General features: G+C 43.1%; 1 protein-coding gene across 1 annotated transcript in view; it reads right to left on the bottom strand.

The window, feature by feature from the left end:
* LOC311147599 (dysbindin-like) overlaps positions 1 to 7,817 on the bottom strand; it is a gene marked incomplete at its 3' end in the record, with an annotated part of 53,223 nt that extends 45,406 nt beyond the window's left edge. The window contains exon 1 of the mRNA XM_084184338.1: positions 7,564 to 7,817. Coding sequence (XP_084040464.1) covers positions 7,564 to 7,612 — 49 coding nt within the window. The 5' untranslated portion in view covers positions 7,613 to 7,817. The remainder of the gene's footprint in view (positions 1 to 7,563) is intronic.
* Positions 7,818 to 12,310: the final 4,493 nt, after the last annotated feature.

Here is a 12,310-nt window from a genome sequence, read left to right as displayed (position 1 = left end):
TCCCTTGTTGCAAAATTACTCCTTCATCATCATTTTTGTATGTATGTGTGTGTGTCTCTCTCTGTGTGTGTTTGTGTTTGTCCGTGTGTGTGTGTGTGTGTTTGAGAGTGAGAAAAATAGAGAGAGAGTGTAGAGATTCTCTATCACACTGACAGTTGATGGCCGGCTCACACCCACTCCTCTTCCCCTGAGGATGCAGCGATAGTCTCCCCCACCTCTTTGGGGTCTCTAGCTGCACCATCTCTAGATATTACTGCCATTATTTACAGATCCAATCCCTCTCTCTCCCTCTCCCCTCAGACACAGCAGTCTGGCAAGGGATAAATCATTTATGAGTGTGAGCTCACTGCAGCACCACAACATCCTGCTACCTACTCCTTCACACAGTTGTATCAAATCAAATCAAATTGTATTTGGCATGTGCCAAAAACACCTGGTGTAGACGTTACCGTAAAATACTTGCTTACGAGCCCTTCCCAACGATGCAGAGCTTAAAATAGTAACACAAGAATGGAGATGTACAGTGCCTTGCAAAAGTATTCATTCCCATTGACGTTTTTCCGATTTTGTTGCTTTACAACCTGTAATTTAAATGGATTTTTATTTGCATTTCATGTAATGGACATACACAAAATAGTCTGAATTGGTGAAGTGGAATGAAAAAAATAACTTGTTTCAAAAAATGTATACAAAATAAATAACGGAAAAGTGGTGCATGCATATGTATTCACACCCTTTGCTATGAAGCCCCTAACTAAGATCTGGTGCAACCAATTACCTTCAGAAGTCACATAATTAGTTAAATAAAGTCCACCTATGTGCAATCTAAGTGTCACCTGATCTGTCACATGATCTCAGTATGTATACACCTGTTCTGAAAGGCCCCAGAGTCTGCAACACCAATAAGCAAGGGGCACCACCAAGCAAGCGGCACCATGAAGACCAAGGAGCTCACCAAACAGGTCAGGGACAAAGTTGTGGAGAAGTACAGATCAGGGTTGGGTTATAAAAAAAATATCAGAAACTTTGAACATCCCACGGAGCACCATTAAATCCATTATAAAAAAATTGGCACCACAACAAACCTGCCAAGAGAGGGCCGCCCACCAAAATTCACGGACCAGGCAAGGAGGGCATTAATCAGAGAGGCAACAAAGAGACCAAAGATAACCCTGAAGGTGCTGCAAAGCTCCACAGCGGAGATTGGAGTATCTGTCCTTAGGACCACATTAAGCCGTACACTCCACAGAGCTGGGCTTTACAGAAGAGTGGCCAGAAAAAAGCCATTGCTAAAAGAAAAAAATAAGCAAACACGTTTAGTGTTCGCCAAAAGGCATGTGGGAGACTCCCCAAACATATGGAAGAAGGTACTCTGGTCAGATGAGACTAAATTTGAGCTTTTTGGCCATCAAGAAAAACGCTATGTCTGGTGTAAACCCAACACCTCTCATCACCCCGAGAACACCATCCCCACATTGAAGCATGGTGATGGCAGCATCATGCTGTGGGGATGTTTTTAATCGGCAGGGACTGTGAAACAGGTCAGAATTGAAGGATTGATGGATGGCGCTAAATACAGAGAACTTCTTGAGGGAAACCTGTTTCAGTCTTCCAGAGATTTGAGACTGGGACAGATGTTCACCTTCCAGCAGGACAATGATCCTAAGCATACTGCTAAAGCAACACTTGAGTGGTTTAAGGGGTAACATTTAAATTTCTTGGAATGGCCTAGTCAAAGCCCAGACCTCAATCCAATTGAGAATCTGTGGTATGACATAAAGATTGCTGTACACCAGCAGAACCCATCCAAGTTGAAGGAACTGGAGCAGTTTTTCCTTGAAGAATGGGCAAAAATCCCAGTGGCTAGATGTGCCAAGCTTATAGAGACATACCCCAAGAGACTTGCAGCTGTAATTGCTGCAAAAGGTGGCTCTACAAAATCTTGACTTTGAGGGGGTGAATAGTTATGCACACTCAAGTTTTCAGTTTTTTTGTCTTATTTCTTGTTTGTTTCACAAAAAAATTATTTTCCATCTTCAAAGTGGTGGGCATGTTGTGTAAATCAAATTATACAAACCCCCCAAAAACTCAATTTTATTTCCAGGTTGTAAGGCAAGAAAATAGGAAAAATGCCAAGGGGGTGAATACTTTCGCAAGCCACTGTATACAGGGAGTACCAGTACCAGATCAATGTGCAGAGGTATGAGGTATTGAGGTAGATACAGTGCATTCGGGAAGTATTAAGACCCCTTGACTTTTTCCACATTTTGTTACGTTACAGCCTTATTCTAAAATTGATTAAATTGTTTTTTACCACCACATCAATCTACACACAATTCCCTATAATGACGAAGCAAAAACAGGTTTTTAGAAATTTCTGCAAATGTATTACCAAACAAAATGCAATATGACATTTACATAAGTATTCAGATCCTTTACTTAGTACTTTGTTGAAGCACTTTTGGCAGCAATTACAGCCTCAAGTCTTCTTGGGTATGATGCTACAAGCTTGGCACACCTGTATTTGGGGAGTTTCTCCCATTCTTCTCTGCAGATCCTCTCAAGATCTGTCAGGTTGGATGGGGAGCATCGCTGCACAGCTGTTTTCAGGTCTCTCCAGAGATGTTCGATCGGGTTCAAGTCCGGGCTCTGGCTGGGCCACTCATCTGACCAGAGTACCTTCTTCCATATGTTTGGGGAGTCTCCCACATGCCTTTTGGCGAACACCAAACGTGTTTGCTTATTTTTTTCTTTTAGCAATGGCTTTTTTCTGGACACTCTGGGAGTGTCAATGTACGGTCGTGGTCAAAAGTTTTGAGAATGACACAAGTATTGGTCTTCACAAAGTTGCTGCAAAGAGTCAATATTTGCAGTGTTGACCCTTCTTTTTCAAGACTTCTGCAATCCGCCCTGGCATGCTGTCAATTAACTTCTGGGCCACATCCTGACTGATGGCAGCCCATTCTTGCATAATCACTGCTTGGAGTTTGTCAGAATTTGTGGGTTTTTGTTTGTCCACCCGCCTCTTAAGGATTGACCACAAGTTCTCAATGGGATTAAGGTCTGGGGAGTTTCCTGGCCATGGACCCAAAATGTCGATGTTTTGTTCCCCGAGCCACTTAGTTATCACTTTTGCCTTATGGCAAGGTGCTCCATCATGCTGGAAAAGGCATTGTTCGTCACCAAACTGTTCTTGGATGGTTGGGAGAAGTTGCTCTCGGAGGATGTGTTGGTACCATTCTTTATTCATGGCTGTGTTCTTAGGCAAAATTGTGAGTGAGCCCACTCCCTTGGCTGAGAAGCAACCCCACACATGAATGGTCTCAGGATGCTTTACTGTTGGCATGACACAGGACTGATGGTAGCGCTCACCTTGTCTTCTCCGGACAAGCTTTTTTCCGGATGCCCCAAACAATCGGAAAAGGGGTTTCATCAGAGAAAATGACTTTACCCCAGTCCTCAGCAGTCCAATCCCTGTACCTTTTGCAGAATATCAGTCTGTCCCTGATGTTTTTCCTGGAGAGAAGTGGCTTTCTCGCTGCCCTTCTTGACACCAGGCCATCCCCCAAAAGTCTTCGCCTCACTGTGCGTGCAGATGCACTCACATCTGCCTGCTGCCATTCCTGAGCAAGCTCTTCACTGGTGGTGCCCCGATCCCACATCTGAATCAACTTTAAGAGACGGTCCTGGCGCTTGCTGGACTTTCTTGGGCGCCCTGAAGCCTTCTTCACAACAATTGAACCTCTCTCCTTGAAGTTCTTGATGATCCGATAAATGGTTGATTTAGGTGCAATCTTACTAGCAGCAATATCCTTGCCTGTGAAGCCCTTTTTGTGCAAAGCAATGATGAATGCACATGTTTCCTTGCAGGTAACCATGGTTAACAGAGGAAAAACAATGATTTCAAGCACCACCCTCCTTTTAAAGGTTCCAGTCTGTTATTCTAACTCAATCAGCATGACAGAGTGATCTCAAGCCTTGTCCTCATACTCGCACCTCATCAACACTCTCACCAGTGTTAACGAGAGAATCACTGACATGATGTCAGCTGGTCCTTTTGTGGCAGGGCTGAAATGCAGTGGAAATGTTTTTTTGGGATAAAGTTCATTTTCATGGCATAGAGGGACTTTGCAATTAATTGCAATTCATCTGATCACTCTTTATAACATTCTGGAGTATATGCAAATTGCCATCATAAAAACTGAGGACGCAGACTTTGTGAAAATTCATATTTATGTCATTCTCAAAACCTTTGACCACGACTGTAGTGTGTGTGAGTGTGTATAGGGTGTGTATATATAGTCTAGTGAGTGTGTGTAGGGTCATTGCAAAATAGATCATTAGTGCAACACTCATACAGTAGAGTAGAGTAGAGCGATAATGGTCATTACTGCTACTGCCCTTCCCCCAACCACCATCACCATTAGGACACTTTAAATACACCAACCTCCGCCCCAAGCTGTTATGTGAGACATACTATATATACAGTATGTCATGAGGCTATGAAGACCCTGTGCCTGACTCTATTCTCCCTGGATCAGAAGAGGGAGGTCAACTCTCTGACCGTGGACATATCATGTACAGTGAGGGAAAAAAGTATTTGATCCCCTTCTGATTTTGTACGTTTGCCCACTGACAAAGACATTATCAGTCTATAATTTTAATGGTAGGTTTATTTGAACAGTGAGAGTCAGAATAACGAATAACAACAAAAACATCCAGAAAAACGCATGTCAAAAATGTTATAAATTGATTTGCATTTTAATGAGGGAAATAAGTATTTGACCCCTCTGCAAAACATGACTTAGTACTTGGTGGCAAAACCCTTCTTGGCAATCACAGAGGTCAGACATTTCTTGTAGTTGGCCACCAGGTTTGCACACATCTCAGGAGGGATTTTGTCCCACTCCTCTTTGCAGATCTTCTCCAAGTCATTAAGGTTTCGAGGCTGACGTTTGGCAACTCGAACCTTCAGCTCCCTCCACATATTTTCTATGGGATTAAGGTTTGGAGACTGGCTAGGCCACTCCAGGACCTTAATGTGCTTCTTCTTGAGCCACTCCTTTGTTGCCTTGGCCGTGTGTTTTGGGTCATTGTCATGCTGGAATACCCATCCACGACTCATTTTCAATACCCTGGCTGAGGGAAGGAGGTTCTAACCCAAGATTTGACAGTACATGGCCCTGTCCATCGTCCCTTTGATGCGGTGAAGTTGTCCTGTCCCCTTAGCAGAAAAACACCCCCAAAGCATAATGTTTCCACCTCCATGTTTGACGGTGGGGATGGTGTTCTTGAGGTCATAGGCAGCATTCCTCCTCCTCCAAACACAGCGAGTTGAGTTGATGCCAAAGAGCTCCATTTTGGTCTCATCTGACCACAACACTTTCACCCAGTTCTCCTCTGAGTCATTCAGATGTTCATTGGCAAACTTCAGATGGGCCTGTATATGTGCTTTCTTGAGCAGGGGGACCTTGCGGGCGCTGCAGGATTTCAGTCCTTCACGGCGTATTGTGTTACCAATTGTTTTCTTGGTGACTATGGTCCTAGCTGCCTTGAGATCATTGACAAGATCCTCCCGTGTAGTTCTGGGCTGATTCCTCACCGTTCTCATGATCATTGCAACTCCACGAGGAAAGATCTTGCATGGAGCCCCAGGCCGAGGGAGATTGACAGTTCTTTTGTGTTTCTTCCATTTGCGAATAATCGCACCAACTGTTGTCACCTTCTCACCAAGCTGCTTGGCGATGGTCTTGTAGCCCATTCCAGCCTTGTGTAGGTCTACAATCTTGTCCCTGACATCCTTGGAGAGCTCTTTGGTCTTGGCCATGGTGGAGACTTTGGAATCTGATTGATTGATTGCTTCTGTGGACAGGTGTCTTTTATACAGGTAACAAACTGAGATTAGGAGCACTCCCTTTAAGAGTGTGCTCCTAATCTTAGCTCATTACCTGTATAAAAGACAACTGGGAGCCAGAAATCTTTCTGATTGAGAGGGGGTCAAATACTTATTTCCCTCATTAAAATGCAAATCAATGTATAACATTTTTTTCATGCTTTTTTTCTGGATTTTTTTGTTGTTATTCTGTCTCTCACTGTTAAAATAAACCTACCATTAAAATTATAGGCTGATCATTTCTTTGTCAGTGGGCAAACGTACAAAATCAGCATGGGATCAAATACTTTTTTCCCTCACTGTAGTCCTGTATTCCCAGAGCCATTAAAGCACTTCAGTGAGGGGTAAATGCATGTTTGAGGCTTCAGCCCTTCAAACGGCTGTCCATTTAGTTCAATTTAGAGCAGGACTCTAACTCTGTCTCCATAGACTTCCCAGACACTTAGCATAAAGATACTAAACCTCCAAAGATTAAACGGTCTGGAGACAAATAGCCCCATATATCCCCCCCCCCACCCACCCAACACACAAACACATTCAAAACACATCTTAGAAATGTTGCAAGCTAACAGTAGCATATTGTCTTCTGGACGCAATAAAATAAGTACTCTTTTAGAGGACTTAGCTTGCTTAACCAATTTGTCTACACTTGACACCTCCCAGATTAGCGTTAGCATGCTAAGCCTGTGGCTAAACCAGACATATCTTCCTATAGCTTACATTGAGGTAGCTACATGCTATCGTGTCTAACCAGAGTCTATGTTAGACAGTCCTTCCTGGCTTAGTGAAATAATTATGTAAGAGTGTTAACCCGTTACTATGTGTGTAGCCTACCAGACCTGGGTTCAAAAACGATTTCAAATATCTCAATTACTTTCACATACGTTCGAAGGAAGTATTCAGATATATTTTATATTAAAAGACAAGTAGTTGAGTATTTTAATGTATTTGTAAATACACTTGGAAAGTATTTGAAAATACTCAAATACACTGACTCAAATACACTCCCATGCATTTAACCCAGGTGCATGTGTCCAAACTGAAACACCCCCCTTGGGGACAATAACAGACCCACTGCAGATCACTTCTTGTTTTGTTTGTTGCTGTTTGGTAGGTTGTCAATATGTCTGAGTATCTTAAGATGTATAGTCCAGATGTGGGCTGGCTGTGGGAGGGTTAGAGTGAGGTTCCTAGACATTACTGTCCGGTTCATGTCCCTACCCATTGGCACTTTTAGTAGATCTAAAAATATTGGATAGGTTTCCAACAAATCTCTCACACCTAGCAGATCCTGTCAGATCAACACAGAGTAGGTAGGGAGGTACCGACATGGTGTTGATTTGGAGATTGACAGACACCTGTTAGACAGCAGCATCCTGTGAGAGACCTGATGGCGTCCTATCAGCCACAGAGCGTTACAATCCACCACAGGACTCATTCAACTGATTGTTGTGGATGTCAGACCACCAAGTCCTTCAAAGCGATATTAATCATTTAGACTACAGATATCCCCCCCAAAAAAAAAAATCACAACATAGACACAACATAGTTTACATAATTGAATATCAATGCACCATTGTGATCAACTCCAAATACTCTACTACTACTACTACTATTTTCAATTACTTTCAGAGCTGGTATAGAATGGCAACACAGAGTGAGTTACTCACATGACAGACGCTTGTTGTGGTTGGTCGATCCAGACGAGGACGTGGACATGGTCCAATCGAGGGGGGTCCAGTGATGGAGAACGTCTTCCTCTGTGTGTGCAGGTGTGTGTGTGAGAGAGAGAGAGTGTGTGCGAGAGTGTGTGTATGAGAGTGTGTGTCTGTGTCCACTCCTGTCAAAGTTCCAGGACAGGACACTGGGTTGTGTGAAGCCTGATCATCTACTCTCTGGATCCTTTGAGAATGCTTAAAACCAAGAAAATCTCAAATATGCCTCTTCTTCTTCTTCTTCTTCTTCTTCTTCTTCTTCTTCTTCTTCTTCTTCTTCTTCTTCTTCTTCTTCTTCTTCTTCTTCTCCTCCTCTCCTCTTGTATATCCTGTCTCTTTTCTACTCTCTCACCTCCTTTTCCTCTGAAGTTCCCTCTCTCTGTGTTATTTTTCTACTCTTTCTTTCAGCAGCTCTCTCTCTCTCTCTCTCTCTCGCTCTCTCTCTCTCTCTCTCTCTCTCTCTCTCTCTCTCTCTCTCTCTCTCTCTCTCTCTCTCTCTCTCTCTCTCTCTCTCTCTCTCTCTCTCTCTCTCTCTCTCTCTCTCTCTCTCTCTCTCTCTCTCTCTCTCTCTCTCAGACCTAGTAGGGTAGTGCAGAGCGGTGCAGAGCTGCAGCTTAGCGACAGAGGGAGAGAGTGTGGGTTAAGGCAGTGTGGCCTGTACCAAGTGGACACCCACAGGGGCGACAGCATGTGATAGGATAAGGTGGAGCTTTTTACATAATATGGAGGAATGTTCCAGGGTTAGTAAAACTCCTTCTCTCTCCTTTGTGTGTGAAAATATACGTCTGTATGTTTCTGAGAGACAGGGTGGAAAAAATCGAAGGTTGTGTATCTAACAAAGTAAATATGAGGAAAATATGGTGGAGAAGGAAAATGTAAATGGACCTAAAAAATGCTTTCTTATTGTTAAAACCAGGAAGACACTTTCATTGTCTACCAAGATTTGCTTTATATTATCCACATCTTTGGTTCACTCTTCTGTTCATGTACCTTGACTGAAAAGCGAGGTACTGCAGCGAGAGTATTATTTTTCCTTATCTGACAGAGAATGACAGGGCAGAACTCAGCAGTCACCAGCCCTGACCTTCTAACCCAATACATTCTGCATCTCTGCACATCTCCCATTCCTCCAGAGTTATACATCATTCATGTAGCCTTTTGGGGAAGAGGGACTCGGTGCAGTTTGCTGCTGACATTGTTTCCTACTGTATATTTAGCAACAAAACACAATTTATTTAGAAAAACAGCCCTAGTGTTGGAAACAAACATCATTATGTTGTCATCCAGAGTCACATTTATTAATTTTCCAAGCTATAGCACACAATATTTTACATACAGCAGGTTTTTAAAGGACCAAAGAGTTTGGTCTGCCTCGTGTTTTCATTTTTAGCATGGAAAAGATATTGCGATACTGGTATCGTCACAGCCCTACTATCACTGGGATTGATCACGCGACCCTCGGAGCCAGAACTACGCCCATCCGCCACCGCAAAACCCAAGCCCACCTGATGGTAATAGCGCTCACCGTTGCGCCTAGTTTGAAGGGCATTTCCCAACGTCCTGGGTACCTGGACGGAAGTCAAAATTCTAAGTGGATTTTGAGCGACTTGGCTCAGCGCACAGCAGAAGTGGGAATCTGCTTCTCAGTTTAATTGTTTGAGCAATGCTGTGCATAACGTCCAATGTATGTCTTTTAAACAGCAGGTGTCTTACTGTAAGTGGCCTGCTCCATTGTATGGTAATTGCGAGTTTAACTGCTGCACCTTAGACAATTGAAATAAAGAGTTGCACACGCACAAACACACAAACACACAAACACACACACGGTCTCTTGGGGGGTTAATAAGAAGTTGAGCCTGAGGGGTTCTGACAGGGCCTCACTTCTCTCTCCCTAATAAGGGGCTACTAACAGCCAATTACATCACTCATGTGCTGCTGGAAGGCAGCTCTACAGCGAACCGCTAACACTTAAAACGTAATCTCACTGTGTAGCGCACTGGGTACAATCCTAATTATACAGGAAATATGGCTATAATGTATGACAAGGTCTCATCCTAGTGCTGTGATGATCCATCTTTACTGTGATGTCATGGTGTTCGGGGGATTGTATTCTCCCTGCTGTCCACTCACACATCATCTAACAGACTAGAGCACCTTCGGCTGGGATAACATCTGTCTGATAAGACAAGGACAATAAGGGAAGGAAGGGAAGAGAGAGAAGAGAGGGGGAGGGATAATGACATGGGGGAAGAAGAGATGAAGCGATAGAGATTCAGGAGTGAGGGGGAATTGACAGTGGCAGAACGAATTGCAGGAGAGAGTGGGTGACAGAATGTTTTTAATCAGATGTAGTAATCTCCTTTACAACAGCCTCAGATTAAGCTGATGGAACTGAGAAATCCCCAGAGGGAGTCCTACCAAGACAGGGCCACACCATGATTACCCAGAGCCATTACAAGATTAGAAAGAGTCATAGGGAGAGTTACAGCAATACTGTACCAATGTAAGCAAGGGAGATGACAGATTGGTCAACACTGAATTAAACTGGTTTACATTACAATGGCATCAGAAAAGGAACCAGTCAGTTTGCAGATGTGATACACAGAGACTGTACCAGCAACAGCAATGACACATTTACAGTAATGGAATCCTTGTACTCACTTTACCACCTTACAAATTGCCTTAGCTTTTGGCTGTGTTTGCTGGTGTATATTGACACCTAGTGACAGAGATTGTGTATTACACATCAGAAACATTTCTACATTTACATTTAATCATTTATTTATTATTAGTTATTTATTATTATTATTTATTTTATTTTATTTATACAGGAGCAATTAGGGTTAAGTGCCTTGCTCAAGGGCACATAGACAGATTTTTCACCTAGTTTGTTCGGGGAATCGAACCAGCAACCTTTTGGTTATGCTCTTAACCGCTAGGCTACCTGCTGATAATTCTCAAGCTAGGCCTGCATATTCACAAACAAAAACACATTCAGAGAATAGAAGGGCAACCGGTATTACTTTCTAAGTGTTAATAAATTGATGCAATATGAAAACTGTTAAAAATAATATTTTGAGGATTGTTTTACTGCAACATGATCAGAAACTAAACGTATGCTCCACACACTATCGTGCTTGTTGAGCTCTATCAGTGCTGGCTTCCTGTATGAAACTGTGGAGTTGTCTCAAGATGCTGCAACATAGTCTCAGATGTGGCTTGTGAGTCATGTTGTGGTAAACACACATTTTAGTCACTTAGCAGACGCTCTTAACCAGAGCGACTTTTATGAGAAATTAGGGTTAAGTGCCTTGCTCAAGGGCACATCAACATATTTTTCACCTAATCGGCTCAGGGATTTCGAACCAGTGGGGATTACTGGCCCAACGCTCTTAACCTCTAGGCTACCTGCCACTACATGCATTCACTAGATGTTTTACGCTTCTTGATGTTACCACGGTAACAGACATCTGTTCATGTCTGTCTGTGTGGAGTGTGAGGTGACAGCAGCCCTAGCTGTCTTTGTTTCTATAGAGAGGACTCTTACAGCTCTGTAGAAGGTGCTAATTAGCTGTTGTGTTGCTGGAAGGTCGAGAGGATTGTGCTTGCTGAACGGTGACACCGCACATTCCTCACCTTGCCTACTGTGGGAGTGAGAGAGAAGTGAGAGAGAAAAAGTGAGAGAGAGGTATTCCTTCTTCTATTATATGTTGGCTATAGACCACCTGTAAGTAAGTAAGTAAGTAAAGCCTGTCACTTCATATGAAACTGAGTGAACATCCATTCAACACTTTCTCCAAAGAAGCCATAGCTTAGTCTGCCGTCCAATAAACCAAAGCAAGTAGTCAGATTTTTGTCTGTGCACTTCTGTGAGCATCTGGGCTTCTGTGAGATCATAATCTTCTCTGTCGTGGCTAGTGTGATCTGGTGGGACCACTATGTTAGGTGTTGTTATGGATCTGTGTTCAGGTCTACAGTGTTTTCTACTACAGTGGGGAAAAAAGTATTTAGTCAGCCACCAATTGTGCAAGTTCTCCCACTTAAAAAGATGAGAGAGCCCTGTAATTTTCATCATAGGTACACGTCAACTATGACAGACAAAATGAGGGAAAAAAATCCAGAAAATCACATTGTAGGATTTTTAATGATTTTATTTGCAAATTATGGTGGAAAATAAGTATTTGGTCAATAACAAAAGTTCCTCAATACTTTGTTACATACCCTTTGTTGGCAATGACACAGGTCAAACGTTTTCTGTAAGTCTTCACAAGGTTTTCACACAGTGTTGCTGGTATTTTGGCCCATTCCTCCATGCAGATCTCCTCTAGAGCAGTGATGTTTTGGGGCTGTCGCTGGGCAACACAGACTTTCAACTCCCTCCAAAGATTTTCTATGGGGTTGAGATCTGGAGACTGGCTAGGCCACTCCAGGACCTTGAAATGCTTCTTACGAAGCCACTCCTTTGTTGCCCGGGCGGTGTGTTTGGGATCATTGTCATGCTGAAAGACCCAGCCACGTTTCATATTCAATGCCCTTGCTGATGGAAGGAGGTTTTCACTCAAAATCTCACGATACATGGCCCCATTCATTCTTTCCTTTACACGGATCAGTCGTCCTGGTCCCTTTGCAGAAAAACAGCCCCAAAGCATGATGTTTCCACCCCCATGCTTCACAGTAGGTATGGTGTTCTTTGGATGCAACT

Source organism: Coregonus lavaretus (genome assembly GCF_964263955.1).
Source record: "Coregonus lavaretus genome assembly, chromosome: 20".
NCBI classification, from domain to species: domain Eukaryota; kingdom Metazoa; phylum Chordata; class Actinopteri; order Salmoniformes; family Salmonidae; genus Coregonus; species Coregonus lavaretus.
Note: the sequence above shows the minus strand (reverse complement) of the source record. Positions and strands in the feature narration are given on the sequence as shown.